Source organism: Lontra canadensis, unplaced genomic scaffold (assembly GCF_010015895.1).
Source record: "Lontra canadensis isolate GAN:19392208 unplaced genomic scaffold, GSC_riverotter_1.0 scaffold94, whole genome shotgun sequence".
Taxonomy (NCBI): Eukaryota; Metazoa; Chordata; class Mammalia; order Carnivora; family Mustelidae; genus Lontra; species Lontra canadensis.
Window position 1 is genome coordinate 4216227 of NW_022631088.1, and position 22799 is coordinate 4239025.

General features: G+C 49.5%; 1 protein-coding gene across 1 annotated transcript in view; it reads right to left on the minus strand.

Moving 5' to 3' along the window:
* The window catches only part of HOMER2 (homer scaffold protein 2), a 77745-nt gene that overhangs the window by 24522 nt on the left and 30424 nt on the right, over positions 1-22799 (minus strand). Inside the window, exon 2 of the mRNA XM_032836893.1 lies at positions 9464-9620. Coding sequence (XP_032692784.1) covers positions 9464-9620 — 157 coding nt within the window. The remainder of the gene's footprint in view (positions 1-9463; positions 9621-22799) is intronic.

Sequence of the window (22799 nt, forward strand, 5' to 3'; positions counted from 1 at the left end):
AACTGCTGTTTATTTCCCCAGAGCTCCGGGGCACCAAGAGCCTTCAGGGGTGAGCCAGCCACGCCGCACACTCTCGGAGGAGCCACGCTGTGTCCCTTTTCAAGCACCTGGAGCCCCCGTGTGCAGCCTGAACAACTTTGAATCTCCATCGGCGACTGGGGCTCGCTGTTCCCCGACAAGAAGGAACAGCCGTGCTCTGATCGGGAAGATCGTGGACGGTTAATTTACAAAGAAAGCAATGGTAGTGGTACGAGCGGGGTGTAGAAAAGCTGTCGGCAGGGGTGCAGGGACTGGGTGCTCAATGGTGCCCCCTTCGTGGCCTGAAAGGATGAGGGGAGGAAGAGGCCACAGGCTGCAGAAGGCCAGGGTCGTGGTTGGCAGCCACAGGCTGTCTTGACATACGAGTCCGCACCCGGCGTCCCCCTGGAGGGGAGCCCACAGAATGGAAACCCTCACTTCTGCCCTGTGGTCCCTGCCAGCAGCCGGCCCCAGCCAGAAGCCAGAGACTCGGCGGACGCAGGGCTGGAGCCCGCAGATCAGACTCTCGGAGACCCCGGCAGGGGAGGGAGGGCACCGAGTGAAGCGGGGGTAAAAGGAGGCCCTCCAGCCCCGGCGGGGTCCGGCCTTCCGTGTCTACTGAGCATCTACTGGCCCAGCGCGCTGCTCACCGAAGACAAGGGGTGGAGGAGTCCGGACTCCTCATCCTCCCGCGGCAGAAGTAGGAAGAGGGGAGAGACGTGTAAACAACCAACCAATGAACAATCCAGAAGTGTTAGTGAGTAATCAGCGGGAGGCTCACCCGGGCAGAAGCCCTTAGAAGCCCTAAGCCTCCCAGGGACACTCGTGGGGAAAGCGGATGTCTGTGCCAGTCTGGAGGGCAGAACCCACAGCTCACGCCCCCCGTGAAAGAGTCTGTGACGATCTGAGCAGAAACAGAGCCTTCTGAGTGCGGGCACACCTGGCTCCGCAGCTGCGCTTTGCCCCGCGCCCTGATAACCGCACTTTCTACCAACCGAAGGTTCGCGGCAACCCTGCGTCAAGCAAGTCTGCGGGCGCCGCCATCCCAACAGCTTTTGCTCCGTTCACCTCTCGGTGTCACATGTGGATTATTCTTGTAGCATTTCAAACATTGTCAATTCCTGTCCTTGAGATGATGACCCGTGATCGTGGACGGCAACTCACCAAAAGCTCAGGGGATTGTTAGCATTTTTTTGCAATAAAACTGCATTTTTTAATGAAGGCATGGACTTTCCCCAAAGTCCTGCTGTGGCACGCTGAGCGGACGCAGCACACACATGACGAGTCTGCGAACTCGGGAAACCACAAGGCTCACGGGACGTGCTTAATCGTGACACTTGCTTTATTGCCTCGGTCTGGATCCGAACCCACGTATCTCTGCGGTGTGCCTGTAAGTATGCTAAAGGATGAATGTACTGGCAGTTTTCCTTATTAAGGAAATGTGCGTTCTCAACAGCTCCACTCATAACTGATAAAACAGGGAAGAGAAAACGCTGACGAGCATGGCCTCCCTTTCCATGGTGGGAACATCAGCCAATTATTTCGCTGAAGGACGGACCTTCTGGACACAGATTCTTGCTTTAACTAATAAAGAGACCCAAAGAGGGAGTCAGAGTCGCCTCTAAAAACAGAGGTATCATCGTTATGTGTGTATGAATGCCTACTGAGCTTTCTCTTTCTCTTTTTTTAAGATTTTATTTATTTGAGAGAGAGAGAGAGTATGAGAAAGTGAGCACGAGCAGGGGGAGAGGCGGATGGAGAGGGAGAAGCAGGCTCCCTGCTGAGTAGGGAGCTGGATGCAGGATTCGATCCCAGGACCCCAAGATCATGACCTGAGCTGAAGGCAGATGCTTAACGACTCAGCAACCCAGGTGCCCCGCCTCCTACTGAGTTTTCTAAGGAGGCATTAGCTCAAGTATAAACCTTGTTTATTTGCCAAAATAACTTCTGGAAGTTAATACCAAGAACAGCAATTGCTACGTATTTAGCATGTCTTGAATGGTTTACTTCCATCAGCTCATGTGACATGTGCGGTGGGACTATCCCCTCCATGTCACAGGGGGAAATGACCTGGTAAGGAGCAGAGCCTGGAGAAAAGACTCAGAAACCTGCATTTGGAATTTCTATACAACATGTTTCTCATTTTGTACCATGGGTGCCTCCACTGCACTCCCCATCCTTTCCCTTGAGTGTGATAACTCCTAGAACACCACAGTTCATGTGAGTGAAGACACGTGATCAAGCATTTTTCAGATAACTGGATGCAAGCAGAGCGGGTCCAGAGCTCTGCCTGCTGTCATCCGACACTATCAGAGATGGGGGCAGGGGAGTGGGGCATGGAAAATGCAGACCTAAACCAGGGGCGAGCATAAAGGAATGCTTCTGGGATCTCAGAGGTTGACTGGGGTCTGGCTCAGCCCCAGGCGGGACTGATATGGTGGAAATCAGAGCAGGCTGAGTGCAGGTGTGTGGCTGGGCGCCGGATCAGAGTGGATCACGTGATCCCAGAAAGCCAACCCCAGTCACCTTCCAATTACCAGAATTCCGGGACGGCGAAGCAATCACCAGACCCATTCAGAAACCTGATTCTTTCTAGATCTTTGTGCTCCTCCAGTCAGCCTCCAGAACCCCTCCCCAAAGCCCTCTTGAAAGGCAGAGGACAGAGGCTGAGCAGAGTACAGGACACACCTCCAGAATTCGCCCCAAAGACGTTGTTCCAGGGTCAGTCAGGCTGGAATAACAAAGGTGAGGACCCCTGGTATTTCTTTACAGTGTAATAATTCCTAAGGCACTTTTTCACACAGTCTTCTTTCTCATCCCCATTTTTACAGACGGGAAAACTGAGGCTCAACAAAGTTGAATGACACGTTCAAGGTCACACAGCTAGGAAGTGGTTAAAAGGAATATAAAGTATGTACTACTTACAGAGCAAGGACGAACAGGTTTCAAGAGCTGAATATGTATCCTGCTGGGGGTTCATTTAGCTTCTCAAACCCGTAGACTCAATTTTCTTTCTTTCTTTCTCTTTCTTTCTTTCTCTCTTTTTTATTTTTTTTTGGAAAATTCTCAACCATTCTAAGAACACCGCTTCTGCTCCATCTTCTCTGCTCTCCTCCGGGGCTCCAAGTACACATGTGCTAGACCTCCTGAGTGCGCTCAACACAGTTCATGTTCCTACCGGTTCTTATCACCCTGATTCTTGGTTCTCTCTGTTTCAATCTGGATATGTTCTATCGGTCTGTCCTCCAGTTCACTAATCCCGGCTCCTGACAGAACCCATCTGCTGCTAAACTGAGTCACTGAACTCAATTTTAGACTCTGTATTTTTTTTAGTTCTAGAATGTTCATTTGATTCTTTAAAAAAAAAAAAATGTCTAAGTCTTTGGGGGATATCCTCCTTCCTGTCATCTACTCCGTCCATTTTCCCCTCTATTTCCTCAAAGATAATAATCATAGTTCTTTAGAAATGCTAGATGCTGACTCTAACGTCTGGATTGTGCCCGAACCTGCTTCTACTCTCTGGGTTTTGCTTCTCTTGATTCTAGGCCTACGGTGTCCAGCCTTTTTCACCGTATGGTGGGAAATGGGTATGAAAGGACTTGTTAGGGTTCCACGTGATATTGTCGCCTACAAAGGACGTTTCCCCCCTTGTCTGCTGGGTGGGTAGGAATACAAGAAATCCCTATTTCGCTCTGGGACAGAGCTGGGTCAGGGCCCCATTTCCAGTCTGGTAAGTCTCCCTCCGCCTCTGCCTCAGGGCAGGCCCTCTAGGGCTTTCCACTGGGAGCCTGGCAGGTCTCTATCTCCACTTCCCCAAGAGGCTTCAGGGGATTCAGTTCTGTTTGTCAGATGTCCCCAGCTTTGCTCTGAGGCCTTCCAAAGTTTAACTTCCAAATCTGGCAAACCTCAGGAGAAGCTGGCCATGTGTCTGGGCCGCTCGCTCCCCAGTGTCTCATTCTAGTTCCCAAGTCCCTGCTGCTCTGCTTTTCCTGGGGGCCGGGCGTGGATTTTCAGCCTCTACCTCCTGCCACACCGGCGAGTGCCCTTCCCAGGGGAGGAGGGTACAGAGAGGCCCCCCGCGATTCCCCCGCTTTCTCTGGGGCTCTCGTGCCTTCGCTGTTCCCTCCTAGACCCCTTGGGCAGGTCTTCGTTGTAAGCTCTGTGAATATGAGGGGGATTTTACTCGACCCGCAGAAACATTCAGCCTGTCCCTGCAGACCCACGCGCACCTGCCGCTCAGCCACCATCTAGTGGGGAAGCCAGCCGTGGCCTAAAGACCCTCTGGCCCCCACTGTTCCCTGCCCCGGGGGCTTCTCTCCTCCCCCAGCAGCGTCCACCTGCAGCCTGGACTGGCAAAAGCTCAGCAGAAAAGAGCTGCCAACGGCCATTGTCATTGTCATTGTCATCTCTGAGCGGTCCTTACCGCTCTGGAATTGTAGTCCCTTGTGTTCACGGTGTTTCTATGGTTTCCTGCCTTCCCTCTTTCCTTCCTTCCTCCCTTCCTGCAGTTTCCTGATGCCTTCCATCTTTCCTTCCTTCCTTTCTTTTTGAGATTTTGTTTATATGAGAGAGAGAGAGCACAAGCAGGGGGAGCAGCAGCCGATGTGCGGCTCGATCCCAGGACCCTGGGATCATGGCCCGAGCTGAAGGCAGAGGCTTCACTGACTGAACCGCCCAGGCGTCCTCTCCAATGCCTTTCAGTTGCCATCATCTGGGCTCTGCTTTCAACTGCCAAAAGGACCACCTTGGACCGCGTGCCAGAATGTATATAATTTACTCAAAAACGCAAGTGCTGACTCTGGGAAAGTTCAGAGAGATGCAATTTACTATGTGTCTCAGGTGACACTTTCTGCTGTGGGAAGCATGTAACTCGCGCGGGGTGCTGTTTATCTCAGGAGGCAAACCCGTACTGCGAGGCACCCATCTGCCTCGTTCGCGGGACTTCCAGCGGGTGGGTCCGATCGGTGGCAGACACTCCTCAGATCCCCCCATGCCCGCTCTGAGCAAGGATCCCAGACCCCCAGACAACTGCCCAGCTCACTGCTCCCTTTCTGTCACCCATGAGCAAATGAGTCAGTGGGGAGGTGTCACCCAGCCTGTGATTTAGTTCCTGACCCTGGCCCCCCCTTAGTCTCTTGTCTCACAAGAGAAGGGTCCGTTCATCTGCCCAGAAGTCAGGCACCCTGTGCCCTAGGTCCCTTCCTCACCCTGCCTCCAGGGGCTCCTCCCACCCACACACATGCACTGGGCACTCACCAACCACAAACCATCTCTGAATTCCAGTAGCATCCCGTGGCTGGGTTCCCCGTCTGCAAGTGACTCCCTAAATCGACAGGTCCCCCACGCCAACCCTGAGCTGGCTCTGTTCCGCAGCTCCGGGGTCAGCCCCCCTCCCCTCCACACACACACCCCATCTGATTTCTCTTAGCTGCCTCGTTTGGCTCACACCCCACCACACCGCCACAGCCTTCCGAAACTGCAGAGCTGGATGACAGAGCGGCTGACACTTTGACAAATCACTAAAAGCCCAGCTAAGAGGACTAAAAGCACTTTCTCAAAGCAAGTCATTTTATCTATATTTAAGCCCAATATATCCTTGGGTAACTCAACCGACACCAGTGCAAACCCAGCTCGAGGACAGCAGATGAAGTGACAGCATCGACAGATAAAAGAAAGCAGGTCAGCCTGATTCACCACCCCTAGCAGAACATCCAGGCACAAGGCACAGCGATTCCAGCTCAGAAGCCCAGAGAAGGGAAGAGGTAGTTCAACTGCAGTATCGCCGTGTCTCCCGGAAGAAAATAATAACAACAACGACAATAATAATAATAACAAAGGCACCTTGCAGATACTCACTAACAAACACAACTGCCTACCTACTGGGTGCCAGGCACTGCGACGCGTGCTCAGCACTCAGCAGAATGCTGCGCTGCCTCCTCCTGCTTGCTTAGAGGAGAGAACCAGCCCCTGCCTGTCTTTAGACATCTTTGCCACACCAGCTACAGCTGTCCAAACACGGAAGAAGACACACGGCTCGCGTGACATCGTGTCAGGACGTGCTCCTCTACTGGCCAGGGGCCAGCCTGCTGCAACCCTAGCACTGGGCACCTGGTGTCCCGGGGTCTGGCCACAGGCGCCGGCCTGCCAAGCCTCACAGGCAGGGCGAAACTGGGCTGGGTGACTGCCTGTCCTCGACCTCAACCATGAAATGAGGACTTCTGGGCTCCCTTCCTAAGTAGGAGGAAGGGCTGTGACAACCGGAAGGAAAAGACACAGGATCGAGGTGCCCGACCAACGTCATCCGCAGTTTTCGCTCTGCTGAGAGAACGTGGCTGAAAGGGGGGATTCGGTCTTAGGACAAGGAGCCTTGTCAAGAGATCAGGAGGAGACGAGGCTCTCCCAACTTCCCTCCAGGACATTCCAATGGAGGCTTCTCTGTGCCTTCTGCTTTGGGGGCTCTGAGGAGTAAGAAGCGTCCACCAGGCCCCATTCCACTGCTCAAACCCCCAGTCCCCTGCTTCCGAGGGCTGCTGGCCTATAGGCAGAGGGTGGGACAGGCTTTAGGCAGGAGAGGGGAGCCAGTCAAAAGGCTACGAAAATCCTGAGCAAACGAAAGGTGCTCAACATCCCTCCTCCTTAGCGAAATGCAAATTAAAACCACAGTGAGACAGCCTCACACCTGTCACAACAGCCAGGACTGAAAAGACAAGAGGGGCGTCTGGGTGGCTCAGTCTGTTAAGAGCCTGACTCTTGGTTTCAGCTTAGGTCGTGATCTCAGGGTCATGGGATGGAGCCCCCCATCAGGCTCTGTGCTCAGCAGGGAGTCTGCTTGGGGTTCTCCCCCCCTGCTTAGACTTCTCTCACTCTCAAATAAATAAATCTTTTTTTTTTTAAAGATTTTATTTACTTATGACAGAGAGAGCGAGAGAGAGAATACAAGCAAGGAGGAGAGGAGGGAGAAGGGAGCCCGATGTGGGGCTCAATCCCATGACTCTCGGATCATGGCCTGAGCTGAAGGCAGACACTTAACGACTGAGCCATCGAGGTGCCACTCATATAAATAAATCTTAAAAAAAAAAAAAAGACAAGAAATAACTGGTGTTGGCGAGGATGTGGAGGAAAGGGAACCCTCGTGCACTATTGGTGGGAATGTAAACTGGTGCAGCCCTTGTGGAAAACAGTACAGAGGTTCCTCAAAAAAATCAAAAATAAAATTACCATACAATCCAGTCATCAACTATTGGGTATTTACCCAAAGAAAATGAAAACACTAATTTAAAAAGATACACACCCCTGTGTTTCCCAAGCATTATCTACAGTAGCAAAAGTACGTGCGGGAGCAGCCCAGTATTTGTCCCCGATGAATGGGAAAAGGGCGCGGGGCGTATGCACACAATGGAGCATCCCTCAGGCGTGAGAGAATGAGCTCTCCCCACCTGTGACAGTGTGGATGGACCCATAAGGAGTCAGGCTACAGGGAGCAAGTCAAAGGCAAACGCTGTATGACCTCACTCATTTGCGGAATCCAAAAAACAAATGGACCAACAAAAACCAGAACAAACGGACGGTTGTCAGAGGGGAGGCAGGTGGGAGGGAAGGAGGAAATCTGTAAGGGCCACTGAGAGGTGTAAACTTCCGGTTATAAGATAAATGAGTTGTGGGGACGAGAAGTACAGCATAGGGGATACAGTCAATAATCCTGTAAAAATGTTTGTTGGTGACCAACAGTGACTACCCTTCTCGTGAGGAGCACCGCGCGAGGGATGGAACTGTCCAACACATGGTGCGCTTGAAACGCAGACAACACTACAGGCTAATTATACTCCAATTAAAAAAAAAGACTTGCGGTGCCTGGTGGTTCAGTGGGTTAAAGCCTCTGCTTTTCGGCTCAGGTCATGATCCCAGAGTCCTGGGATGGAGCCCCACATCGGGCTCCCTGCTCAGCGGGGAGCCTGCTTCCCCCCTCTCTCTGCCTCTCTGCCTACTTGTGATCTCTATGTCAAATAAAGAAATAAAAAATCTTAAAAAAGAAAAAAGACTTTCAGGACCAGTTATGGTCTTAAAACACTAGGCATAAATGTGAGGCCCTTCAAAAGCAGACTCACTGACCAACTAAAAAGGGAATGAATTTGTGCTTTTCTTTCTTTTTTTTTTCCAGCCTAAATTGACAGGGAATGAAAATGGGGAGGTGGTTTAGAGGGTAAATCAGGGAATTCTGCTTCAAATACAGTGAACTCCACTTTCTTCTTTTATAAGTGACTTTGTTGATTTACCTAATTATTCTAAGTAAACTACCTCCAAAACGGTGCTTGAACTCACGATCGCACAATCCACTGACGGAGCTGCCTGGGCGCCCCAGGTACACTAAGTTTAGGGTGACAGCAGGAAATGGAAATTGTAAAACTGTCCAGTGGGATGAACACTGACTAAAGACAGAAAAGAAATTATAAAGCCTCAAATCTACTTTTTTTTTCTGTTAACTTGGCGATACTTCTGTTGCTATCCCTTCTTTACTGTGCCGCCATAGCAACGTGGCAAAAATATCAAGAAAGACAGCAGAATAATACAAATACCTGGGGAAAAAGGTATTTCAAGAAATTCTCCAAAATCTTTTAATCAAATTCGATCGCTAGGAATGATAACATAAAAACCAGACTAGATATAACACCTATCTAGTTATAATTGCTGGGACGTGTGCAATATGCCAGCATTCTCATGCACGCTAGAAGAACGGACTCTGCGGAAAGCAATCTGGTCACAGTGGTCACATGCCATGAATCAATGGTTACTATCTCAGCCTACCATATTTCCTCCAGGAATCGAGCCTAAGGAACTACCCAAAAGAAAGCAATAGGTACGTGATGAATGAGTGGGAGAACTTGTTTTATAAAGATGCTCATTATCTAGACCAGGAAAAAACTGGAAGCCACAAACATAGGCAACCATAAGGGGAGAGATTAAGAAGAGTGCAGGCCCTTGGTGGAACTGTTACACAAGCATCAAAATGCTAATTACAAAGACAACGTGGTAACAGGGAAATCTTCTTTATTTTTTTTTCCTCATTTGCCATAATTTTAAATGGAAAAAAAAAAAGGCAGGGTGTGAATTAGACCAACGTCACGATTAATACAGGAACACCTGTGTAACATGGCAGGAACTGGGTGCATCCTTTCCCCTCCCCTTTGAAACATAGCATACTGACCTTTTTTTCTAAGATTTTACTTATTTATTTGAAGCGGGGGGAGAATCTGAAGCAGACTCTGCACTGAGCACAGAGCCCAATGCGGGGCTCGATTCCAGGACCCTGAGATCACAACATGAGCCAAAACCAAGAGTCAGACGCTTAACAGACTGAGCCCCTGGGACACCCCCGTATCACACGGCTCTTGCTGACAAGGCAGGGACTGGGAATGGTGACATCAGCCATTCCCAGTCCGGGTGGTACCTTGGCTCCATCCACGCTGATGATGCGATAGCTGTTCCTGGTGACATCGTAGAAGTAGGAAACGGTGACCGCCTGCTTGCTCGCCGGCACCCAGTTCTTCTTGGTGCTGGGGTCGATCTGGAAGACGTGCGCCCGCGTGGTGAAGATGGGCTGTTCTCTGCGGGAGGAGAGGAGGGCACGTGAGGGTCAGTGCAGGACTTCGTGCCTCATTTAGGACTTCTCGCCCCACCTCCTGCAGTCCCCAAAGATCTCAACGGCTTATCGGGAGAGATGCATATACAGGAGGACAAGTAAAATAAGACAAGGGGGAAGGAGAGAGGCCGGCACGGGAGTCACGGAAACCCAGCCCCCAAGGGCTGCGGGCAACTGGCAAGGAGCGACTCACTCTACATGCGGGTCCCAAGTCCTCACTTCCTGTCGAGCGTCTCGGTCCTGTCTGACATCCCGCTGGTGTGCTTGGGATGCTGCGATACATTTCTTTTGGAGGATCCTGCCACAACTTTAGGATTTGCAATCCATTTGCAACTTCCTATTATATTTCTAGTAAGTACTTCTCAAATTCACAGCATCTTACCCAAGACGCATTCGTTTGTAATGGACGGAGCCTTAAAGTTTTATGTTCCCAACTTAGAAATCTTTGGAGGTTCAGGAGCTTAATTCAGGAAATACTTCCCTTTTGCTATTCTTGCCTCTGTAGGGTTGTTGCTCTTTGGCTCCTGTAAATTCTTAACATGACTGTCAACCAAATGGACACAGATCCAGGTTTCTTTCTGCAAAGTGGGGAATTGTTTTGATCTTGACAATAAAGCATCAAGAAATAAAGCGGATGGATAAAAATCTAAAACTGATTCCACAGCATTTCATTCTGTAAGCTATGGACCTCACAAAGTAATGTAAAAGGAGACACAAACTCATTACAAAATAGACTTAATTCTAAAGAAAGGGTTTTCGGGCAAATTGGCTCAAAAATCCTTTAAGTGTTCCAAATACGATCACACAGGGATGGCAGGGTGGGGGGGGAAGCAGCTCCCAGCAGGTAAAAGTGGCCCCACTGTTCATGAGATGCCTCAAATCTACTTGGTGATGTTGTTAACTTGGTGATACTTCTGTTGAAGTATCATGTTCATGAGATTTAATGAGCATTTATTAGAGATAAAAACAAAACCAAAAAGTAACTCAAAACAAATTAACTTTTAACATCCTTACAGTGTCCAAAGGGGTGGCATAAAATATAGGACACTCAGTGGATACAAAAAAAAAATCAAAGGGAGAAAGTGAATTTCAAGTGTTCTGGTCTCCAGATGGAGAGGTTTTAGGCAAAGCAGTCTTTGAACCTTTTCTGCCTAGACGAGGCTCATTACTGGAGAGAAAGCTCTTTTAGAAGAGAAACGTCTTCCTAGAAAAGCAATTTACTATTTGAGCCTCCTGCAAAGGATACTATCGCCATAAACATCAGCATCAACCATCAGTCGTGGCTGCAGACCCGTTTCCATGACTGCTCTTCCAGGAGAACAAAAGCCAAGGGCATGCTACTTGTGCTAACTCAATGCAATGGGTTCAAGAGGCCAGCTTTCCAGAAGAACCAATGGAAGCATTTCTTGCCCCCCGAAATCTCCCTTCAAGATCCCAGAGCAGGACAAGCCCCTCTGGGGACGTGGATCACTCGGACGTCTGTCTTCCCTCAACGTGGTTAGGTTTACCCACCCTCCGGAGCCTAAACTGATACCCTTCCAGCCACACGGTGACAGGACGTAGAGACAAAAGGAACATTCCTGCTGCAATTTCCCACATCTGTTGTCACCAGGGTGGCCAGCCTGTGGGGGAGCCTGTGTGCCCATGACTGCCTGCGCTCTTCGTCAAGTCCCCATGGGGAAGTCTGGCATCTGGGCTCCCCAGCTGTGTTACCACCAGCCCAGGCACCATATTTTGCTAATCATCGAAGTACAGCACCAGAAAGGAAAACGCCTGCTCACACGGAATTCTGCAGATGCGAGAGGAGGCAACGGTTGAAAGGACAGTAACCACAGAAAAGAGTTTTAGAGGAATTCTGCAATGTATACAAATACCGAATCATGCTGTGTACTTAAAACTAACGTGATGTTATATGCTAATTATACCTCAATTAAAAAAAAATAATTGCATTGTGCTAAAGTCTCTCTGCCTCCCTCCCACCGAGCACTAACGAGCGGGGGAGGGGCACCCGGGTCAGGCAGGAGCCCCAGCTGGGGCAGAGGCCCGGCTCTCTCACCTGCGCTCACGTCCTCCACACTGAGCAAGAGGGACTGGGTCTGGGCTTTAGCGCCTCTAGACCAGTGTTTCCTAAACCTCTGACAGAAATTAGCTGAGCACTTCATAAAAAGCAAGTTTCTGGGCCCCAACCTACTCCCCCTTGCCCCCCACAGGAACTTGGCTCTCCGGGAAGGCCTGGGGAGCTCTGTTTTTAACAAGAGCTCCAGGTGATTCTGATCCTCAGAGAAGCTGGGGAGAAACCCACAATGAGACATTAACAGGTGATCTAGACAGAAGACGGAAGAAATGAGCCTGTGGCCAGCATCTCTCCTCCGGAAAGACACAACGAGCTTTGAATGATTCCAGATCTTCCTCCCACAGCCTGAAGGGGACTACGATGAAACTGAGGACAGGATTTTGGGAGTGCAAAGCGTGGGGAGGCAGAAGTGCTCTGGGCAGAGATGGGGGCGGCGGGAAGGACGTATGGCCAAACCATCACTGACTTCAGCTCTGTGTCCCTGAGCCCAGTAGGAGAGGAAGTGAGGGGAGCAGTGAGACCAGAAACCAGGCAGGAAGGACAGGGAGGCTTCCTGACGGGGGATAAGCCAAAGCCAAGAGTCACCTGCGAGGCGTGATTCAGGTCAAGTTGAGCACAGAGACATGAAGACGCCCCCATCTCCAGACCTGCTGGCTGGGCTCTGGGGATGGACCAAAGCTATGGTGGGCCGCCCTGGGGACCCTGGCCAGAAATGCAAGGATGTCAGAAGAGGACCACAGACCCAGCTGGCCACAATGTCCGTGGCTGCAGACCAGGTGTCCCGTGGTCAGGCCTCTGCAAGGGGAGAGGTGCAGGGAGTCCCACACCCCTGCTGAGGACGAGCACGGGGACCGGAGACCTGCATTCCTCAGTCCTGGGCAAGCTGGGGCCAGTCTGATCGAAGCCTTGAACCCAGGAAACTGCCCACAGGACTGAGATTTCCACATGAATAACTGTGTCTGAGGCCAATGGGGAGTTCTAATGAATTCTTCTAAAATTCACAAATCTAATGGTGTTTAAAGAAAAGGAGGAAGAAAGGATTAAAAAAGTATTTACTGACTCCTTCCACCTGCCATGTTTTACACGTGACCTCTTCTTTAGGATCATAAAGATCCTTTGCGGCAGGTGTGCAGGTGGGGAAATGGGGGCTCAGAGAGGCCAAGGACCTGCCTTGGGTTTCACAGTAAGTGACAGATCTGAGACATAAAAGCAGGTCCAAGGGACATGGTCACCCTTCCTCTTAATCATTACGTTCCACTCTTTCGAAAAGAATAGCTTTCTGTAAGACGTAGCTTTTGATGTGGTTCTCAGTGATCCCGGCCTCCAGTCACTATGCCCTTATGAAATCCCCCTCCCCACCCCGAGCTTGATGATGGAGGTGGTGGAGGGACCTGTGACTTGTTTTAACCAAAAGAGTACAACAAAGGTGATGGGATGTCATTGTGCAAGTAAGCTATACGGGACTGTGATGTCTGTCTTGCTAGCAGATTCTCTTGACTGTCTTGATGGCTTTGGTGAGGCGTGTTGCCATGCTGGGAGGACCCACGTTTGGGAACTGAGAGTGGCCTCCTGCCAACAGCCAGAGGGAAACTGAGGCCCTAAACTGAGGCTCTCCGCCCAACACCCCGTGGGGAACTGAAATTCTTCCAACAAACCACTTGGAAACTCGGGGGTCAGATCTCACCTGAGACCCCACCCCTCGTTGACACCTTAAAGACACTTCCTAAGAGACCCAGAAGCAGAGGACACAGTTAAGCCACACCCAGACTCTGGACCCAGAGAGAGTCTTTTGTTTTAAGCTGCTAAGTTGGTGGCAATTTATTACTCAGCAAAAGAGAACTAATACCTTGACCGTCATAGAAAGTCTACTACATATCACAAATCCTTACATCGTGATGGGCAAAATCAGAGAAGTCTATAAACCTCGCCCCAAAATTCAGAAACGCAGATTCCCAGCTCTGAGAGATCATCTTGCCTCACCTGAAAAAGCAAAAAAGCACTGGAACTAGGACACAGGAGTCCGTTCCGACAAGTGTGCAAATCAGTATAAATAGAAAAACTCAAGAGAAGCAAAACTTTCCAACCCAGGAGGCCGCCTTTCCCTCCCAGCAGGGAAAAGCTGAGGAGAGTGTGTATCAGAGAACAGAAACTACCTTCATACCCAATTTTATTCTCTTTTCTTTGCTGTTTGATGCTTAGGGAGTGGATTTCAAAAATACTCCCATTCCTTCTCCAGTGCTTTAAATAGAAAGCAGATGTTTCCGGATGGCGAAACGTTGCTTCAGGCAGACAATGTAACCCACCGCTCCCGCGCACAGGCTTTTCAGAGCTGGATAAACAGCAATTGTGGCTCATTGAACACATTTTGGAACCTGACAGTAATTGTCCCCGAGGATAATCAGCCACTCTGCGCAACATATGTATGTTTGGAGTATGAAACCCACTCAGCAGAGACGCCACTGCTGCTCTCAACGGCTTCTGGCTCCGAGTCAGAGAATTCTGCGAAGAACTGGCAGGACTAATTTTTGCAGGGGAAGAAAATAAAAAGAAAAATGATGTTTTAATTTGTCATCACCCTCCACTTGCCACGGCAATGCTCAGCTCCAGGCTTTTTCGGATACGGGTCTGTGAAACCTCACGGTTCTTATCACTCCTACTCCTGCTTGACTCGAGTGAAAACCGAACCGTCCAGACATTACCTTGAGGCTCTTTAAACAGTGTTTCATGGTCTCACAGGGAGCCCTGGCTGGTTTGTCTGCCCCGGGTCGCGAGCCCCTCCAAACAGCCATCACGGCACCAAGACAAACGCTCGTCACCCAGCTCCACAGATTAAGGGAAGGCACGGTCCCCCCCTCCCCTCCGCCGCAAAGGCCTTCCCTGGTTCCAGCCCCCATCGGACACACTGCAGGTGTGTTAGAATGTCCCCCCAGCCCGGACCGCCTGGCCCTGCTCCTCACCTGTCAGCATTTCCAGGTGCCCCCACACATGCCCTGTCTTGAGCCTAAACATCCCACCCTGTTTGCGGTCGGTAGACCTCCTCTTCATCCTTCATGTGCAGTCACGGCCTCCTGAGATGTCCCATCTGCTCCCCAGGACACGGACCCTGCACTGAGTGTCTGTCACAGGTACCAGCAGTGTGGGCTCTCCTGGCTCTGAGCCAGGTTGGTTATTAACCAGGATGGTTAATAAGGCCCTTCACAGGGGTGCCTGGGTGGCTCAGTTGGTTAAGCCTCTGTCTTCGGCTCGGGTCATGATCCCAGGGTCCTGGGATTGAGTCCCGCATCGGGCTCCTTGCTCGGCAGGGAGCCTGCTTCTCTCTCCGCCTCTGCCTGCCACTCTGCCTGCTTGTGCATGCCCTCTCTCTCTCTCTCTCTGACAAATAAATAAACGAAATCTCTAAACAAAAAGAAAAAAAAAAAAACGGCCCTTCGCAGACAGGGTCAAGCCTCCAAAGATGAGGACACAGAGTGGGTGACAAAGGAAATGATGGACAGAAGGTCCACCTAGTACATTCTCCATCCAAGACTCGAACTCATGACTGTATTATGGCTCTCCTTTCATACCAACCCCCATAATAAATATAATAGAGTGAAGTTACTGTTATTTGCAGCTAATGTGACTGCACACCTACAGTGCCTAGGAAAATCAACTGAAAAAGTGAACATGAATGAGTAATAAAGTTCAGTAAGATGGCTAGTTACAAGATTAACAAAAAATAAACTCAACAGCCTTCTTCTAGATGCAAACAACCTCGCAGGTGATGTAACAGATTTTTAAAGATCCCTTCAAGAGCAGCAAACAGAAAGATACCATTTCTAGAAATCTATAGAACTGTGCAAGATCTGCCTCAAAAACATCAAGACAAGAATTTCCGAAGAGAATTTCTAAAGGCACAGAAAAGCAGACTTTAATAAATAAAACACATTCTGTTCTTAAATAGGAAAAGTCAATATAAAGATATCTTGGGGATATAAAAATACTCTTGGGGCACCTGGGGGGCTCAGTCAATTAAGCATCTGCCTTTGGCTCAGGTCATGATCTCAGGGTCCTGGATCGAGTCGCGCATCAGGCTCTCTGCTCAGCGGGGAGTCTGCTTCTCCCGCTCACTTTCCTCTATGTGTGTTCTCTCTCTCTCTTTCAAATCAATAAATTCAGTCTTTAAACAAAAAAAATGTCAAGCACCCCTAAACTAATCCATACATTTGTCACAGTATCAACAGGAGTATCTTGAGAACCAGACAGGGCTATTCGTGTGGGAAACTCGCCCCACGGAGACAGCCAGGAAAATTCTGAAAATGAAGAGGAGTGAGAGTCAGCCCTGTCGGGTAATGAAATACTTAACTGTAGAGTCCAGCACGTGAAACAGGGAGGTATCGAGCAAAGAGGTAAATTAATGAATTAATGGAACAGAACAACCAAGTTAGAAGCCCGAGGAATTGAGCACATGACGTAGGTGGCACTTTTCACCCGTGGGGGGCAAGGGAGTTGCCCCACATACCCTGTTACAACAAGGGGTTAGCAACTCTCCGGGGAAAGCCTTCACCTGCTGGACCCTAGCCAGGAGTCTGTCTCCACGCCTGGTCTGAGCCCTGCCAAGCGAGTCACGGTGGACCCAGTCTACCAAAGTTATTTCTGCCTGCCCCCAAACTGCCCAGATTAACACAACCGATTAAGGAGAAAGCTCACGTTAAGTCACATTTGTCACCATCCCTCCAAGGACTGGGGATTCCCTTTTCGGGTCACATTTACATCAGAAAACGGAATGAGGCAAGTGACCCTGATGAATGCTGACAGGCTTTGTTAATGACACTGCCTTAGGTCCCAGAAGGCGTGACGGTTTCTCGGGAGCCTTCCACACACGTTCTCTGTGGGTCCTCCTGTGGTATGGGGCTGACCAAGTTCCGGGACGGGGTCACAGGCTGCGGGGCTGCCCCAGATCAGATCCACTCCCATGTGCTCTGGGAAAGGGTCAGGAGTCTCCAACAGTGGGTGGGGATCCCGACAGTGGGGAGGGGAAGAAGCAGAGTTTCAGAAAATCAAAGCTGATATGGAAGGCAAATACTTGCGTGGGGTAGCATGGGGGACTCTTCTGAGGACGAAGGATAAGAAAACAGATTATGGGAGGACAAGACCAAGGGCAGGATCAAGAGAGAACATAAAACAAAATTTACCAGGGTGGACAAGTGAAAGGGACGTGAGGGAAGCTTCTGGGGTACCAGTGATGTTCCATATCTTCATCTGGGTGATGCTTACATCATTGTGCTCACTTTGTAAAAACTCACTGAGCTGTACACGTATAATTTATGTATGCACTTTTCTGTATATATGTTATAACCAAAAAAATTTTCCTTAAAAATACATCTTATGCAAAACTGACAAAAATGATGATACACCAGAAATAAATCTGGTTAAAGAACTATTTTTAAAAAAACACCCCACCTCTCTGAAAATTATAAAACACTGATGAAAGAAACTGAAGATATCACATGAACATTCCATGCTCATGGATTAGAAAAACAAATATTGGGGCGCCTGGGTGGCTCAGTGGGTTAAGCCGCTGCCTTCGGCTCAGGTCATGATCTCAGAGTCTTGGGATCGAGCCCCGCATCGGGCTCTCTGCTCAGCAGGGAGCCTGCTTCCTCCTCTCTCTCTGCCTGCCTCTCCGCCTGCTTGTGATCTCTCTATCAAATACATAAATAAAATCTTTGGAAAAAAAAAAAGAAAAACAAATATTGTTAAAACATCATACTATCCAAAGCAACTTATACGTTTTAGGCAATCCCCATCAAAATACATTTTCCAACAGAACTAGAACAATCCGAAAATCTGTGTGGAACCACAGAAGACCCTACAAAGCCGAAGCAATCTTGAAAAAGAAAAGTAAAGCTGGCGGCATCACAATTCCTGACTTCAAGCTCTATGACAAAGCTGTCGTCATGAAAACAATATGGTGCCAGCACAAAAACGGACACACAGATCTATGGAACAGAACAGAAAACCCAGAAATGGACCCTGGACGCTATGGTCAATTCATCTTCAACAAAGCAGGAAAGAATATCTAATGGGAAAAAGACCGTCTCTTCAACAAATGGTTTGGAGAAACTGGACAGCCTCATGCAGAAGAATGAAACCAGACCATCACTCTCTTTTACCATGCACAAAAGTAAACTGAAAATGGATTAAAGACCCAAATGTGAGACCTGAAACCATAAACATCCTAGAGAAGAGCACATGCTCTCCTAGGACTTCATCTCTGACTTCATCCATAGAAGTATGTTTCTAGGTCTGTCTCCCGAGACAAGGGAAATAAAAACAAAAATGAACTGTTGGGACGACATCAAAATAAAAATCTTCTGCACAGCAAAGGACACAATCAACAAAACGAAAAGGCGACCCACTGGATGGGAGAAGATATTCACATACAATGTATCCAATAAACAGTTAGTATCTAAAATCTATAAAGAACTTATCAACTCAACACCCCAAAAATGAATAATCCAATTAAAAAACAGGCAGAAGATATGAACAAACATTTCTTCAGAGGTGGCATCCAGATGGCCAACAGACTCATGGAAAGACGTTCAACCTCACTCTTCATCAGGAAAATGTAAATCAAACGACAATGAGAAACCACCTCACACCTGACAGAGCGGCTAAAATCAACAACACAAGAAACTAAAGGTGTTGGTGAGGATGCGGAGAAAGGGGGACCCTCTCGTGCTGTTGGTGGGAATGCAAACTGGGGCAGCCACTGTGGAAAACAACATGGAGGTTCCTCAAAAAATTAAAAATAGAGCTACCGTATGACCCAGCCATCACACTACTGGGTATTTACTCAAAGAACACAAAAACACTAATGCAAAGGGATACACGCACCCCGATGTTTACAGCAGCAACACACACACAACACACACACTCACACCGGAATATTATTCAGCTCTTAAAAAAAGAATGGAATCGTGCCATTTGCAATGACATGGCGGGAGCTAGACAGTATTCTGCTGAGTGAGTTAAGTCGGTCAGAGAAAGACAAATCCCGTATGATTTCACTCCTATGGGGAATTGAAGAAACAAAGAAAAAAAGAGATGAACCAAGAAACAAACTGCTGGTGACCAGGGGGGAGTGGGACAGGGGGATGGGCAAAACAGGTGACAGGGACGCAGGAGGGCGCCCGTCCTGATGAGCACTTGGCAGTGTGCGGAAGTGTTTAATCACCATATCGTACACCTGACACTAATATGACACTGCATGTGAACTGGAAATGAAATAAACACTTTTTTTTTTAGATTTTTATTTATTTTCTTGACAGAGAGATCACAAGTAGGCAGAGAGGCAGGCAGAGAGAGAGGAGGAAGCAGGCTCCCTGCTGAGCAGAGAGCCCAACGAGGGGCTAGATCTCAGGACCCTGGGATCATGACCGGAGCCGAAGGCGGAGGCTTTAACCCACTGAGCCACCCAGGCGCCCCAAAATAAACACTTTTAAAAACCCCACCTCATCATCGGTTACGATGTCATCCCATCTTCACGTGGCCCCCCGTCTATCCCCGTCCAGACCCTCTCTCCCTCCTCCGCACATACACCCTCCGCTGCCCCCGCACCACTCTTCTGGGCCTGGCAGGTGCGGGGCAAGAGGCCCTCCAGACACCGCAGGTGTGCCTGGAGACAAGCCGGCACCGAGGTGCGCGCGGCTGCGGGAGCGGAGGGAGAAGACAAGGCCAGAGGGGGGCCCCGGCTGGATACCCAGAGACACTGACCGCCACACTATGGAAAAGAGTCTCCACCTTGGGGCCACCCTCTCCCACCTGGGCTCCACGGAAGGTTTATGTCAAGGCTGTTTTCTCTTCAAATACATTCCAAGAAATACCCGTGTAGGAAAATGTGAAATGCATCTGGCTAGTTGTTTTCTTCACCATGTGGTGTCACCTTTAGGAAACGGTATCCTCAGGGCACCTGGGTGGATCTGTCAGTTAAACGTCTGACCTCGGCTCTGGTCATGACCTTGGGGTCCTGGATTGGCGCCCCATGTCAGGCTCTGTGCTCCATGGGGAGTCTGCTCCTCCCCCTCCCTCTGTCCTCTCCCTCTGCTTGTGCTCACTCTCTCTCTCTCCAATAAATAAATAAAATCTTTAAAAAAATAAAAAAGAAAGAAAAGAAAGAAATGGCATTCTCTATCCAAGACCGCTGGAAGTCATCTGGGAGCTGTGTGCTCGCCACACGCAAACTGACCGTCACCTTGATGGGCACCTTCTGTCTGTGTTTACCCTGTGGGAGGTATCCTGTCTTGGAATTTTAGCATGTATTCATGCTAAAATTTGTGCTATTTCATGCTGTGTGTGGCATACCGAGCATTTATGCTATCAAAACTCATTCCATCTGAATCTATGGTGGGAAAAAAAGGGAGTTTTAAACAAAAAAGCAGAGTTTTATGATTCATGGACTGTGAACACCAAGCCAAGAATCAGATCACCCATGTGATGATTTCTGAAAAGCCAGGCGGTGAGCTGCCCAGGTCGTAACGATTAATGAGTCCTGGGATGGCTAATTCAGGGGCGCCCCAAATGCGGCTGGAGAAGCGGTCCTTGCTCTTTCTTGTGCTCTAATACATCTGGGCACAGAGTTCCTTATGACACTGCAATGCCAACAAAATACAGAAGACTCGATGCCAAACGTGAGATGAGAATGTGAATTGGCGACAGGACGCCCCATCACAGCAGACGCGATGTTCTTAAAGGACCGGAAAACACATGCTCCTAACCTTAAATGCTGGGGACTGGTGTACCCGTCTGTAGTAAAGATGGGGAGAACGCGGCGTGACTGCTAACAGGTTCTGGGTTTCTTGGAGGAGGGAACAAAATGTTCTAAAATTAGATTGTGCTGATGGTTGCCCCAGTTATGAATACAAAAAAAAATCAGTGAATTGTATATTTTATAAAACTGACTTGTACTGTACTTGAGTTACGTCGCAATAAAATGCCTTTGGTGTGTGTTTGTTTGTTTTGTTTGAAGATCAACTGTGCGTGAGAACGGGCAGAAAGAAGACCCAATGACTGAGTTTTCAGGCTGGGGTGGCTGAGAGGGACCTGCACAGTGCAGAGCCCTCCTGGCATGCGGCCCACGCGGCAGAAACGCCGGAAGGCGGACGGGGTCCCTTTCCAGGGCAAGTACCTCGAGGAGCCCCCTGGGTCGACGACACCACACAGAGCCCACAGGGAGAAAGGAGGGGACAGACTACCGAAGCAGGGACCCAGCACAGCACCCAGCACAGGGCGGCGAGAGGAGCAAGGGGCAGGTCCTGAAACTTAAGAAAGTCCCCAGGCCACCCAGGTGGACGACCAGGGGCTTCGTGCCCTCTAGAAGACTACCAGGCTGCTCTACCTTTTCTGAGAAAGGAAAACAAAGGGACAGAAATCCGAGCGAGGGACTAACAAGATTTAAGAGTCCTCCTTGGTCTCAGGGCCATTACAGGACACTTTGTCCCCGTCAGGGACAAGGCTGAAGAAGTGGAGGGACTTCTTGAAGAGTCAAGAGGAGCCGCGTCAGGGCCCCGGGGCAGGGGACGCTCGCCCTGCCTGTGCAACATGGGGCCAGTGACCTCACTCTGAATCCCACCAGCCCAAGGGACTGTGTGCAAAATGCTTGTCATGAACAGCAGCTGCTAAAGGAACGTTGTAAGACGCTAGTTATGGCAGAGATCCCGCTGCGCGGAAGACCATCCCTTTCCCACCTTGGACAGCTCAAGTGGCCCGGACACAATCGACCATCTCTCCTAAAAGCATCAAATTAAACAAAAAAATCTTTAAGAAGAGTAACTGTGTGTGTTCATAATTTAAAAAATTTTTTTTCAAAGTTTAAAAGTCTGAGACTTGTTTTCTCCTCTACCGATGAATTAGTACTGGTTGTGGCTAACTGCTTTCATGGTTCACCCTTTTAGGTTCCTGTGTGGCCACGGGGGATTCTAGTCCTGGTTCGAGAAGCCAAACCCTCTTTAAGGGCATGGCTACCGCTCTGAATTCGGATTTTGGGGGAGAGAAGCTGTTTTTGTTTTCGTAGGACCCACTCTTGTTTAGAACGAAAAACGCGCAGTGTGAAGGGGCTGGTAACTTGCCAAGTCCACTGCAGAAGATGTGAACCACGGAACCGAAGGTGCAGACACACCTCCAGAGGACACCCTGACGCCTTCGTTTACGCCATCAACTGGCCTCTCGGGCTCTTCGATTTTTTACGTATTACAGAAAACTTCATTTACAAAAATAGGTGGCAACCAGAGGGTTGCCAGATTTGGCATGCGCGTGCGTACACAGACACACACACACACACACACAAAATACAGGATTTCTGGCAAAACTTAAATTTCATATAAACCATAGACAGTCTTTACATTATTGAGTTGTAATTCAGACACCACAACCCCCCACCCTTGTGAAGTACGCGATTCTGTGAGTTTCGATTTGCTCACATAAGTGTGCGGCACCACCACTGTCTAACCTCAGAGCATTTTCAGGAACCCCCACCCCCAAATCCCATGCTCATCAGCGCTCACTCCCCCTTCCCCTCTGTCCGCTCCAGTAACCACCGATGCACACTTGGTCTCCATCGATTTGCCTTCCCCGGACACTTCCCATAAATGCAGTCACACAGGTCATGTGGGCCACGTCTGGCTGTCCTCACCGAGCACAGTGTCTTCAAGGGTCATGCATGTTCGGCGTGTCTCACTACCTCACCAGGTTCTGTGGGGGACATCAGTCGGCTGTACACTACATTTCGTCTCTCCGTCCTTCAGGAGAGGGACATCTGTGTGGTTCCCACCTTTTGGCTCTTGTAAAGAATGCTGCTGTGAATTATTTGTGTCCTACCTTCACGTGGACGTGTGTGTTCTTGGATCTTGGGTACGTCCGTAGGAGTGGAATTGCGGGGTCACAGGGCAGCTCTGGGGAGGGGCTGGAGCCTGTCGGAGAGGCTGCACACCCTGGGTCTGGTGACCACACCCCATGGTGACAGAATGTGTGCCTCCTCTGTGTTCCCACACCTTCCTTGGTGGCTGCTGCCAAAGGAAGGAACCGGACTGCTTA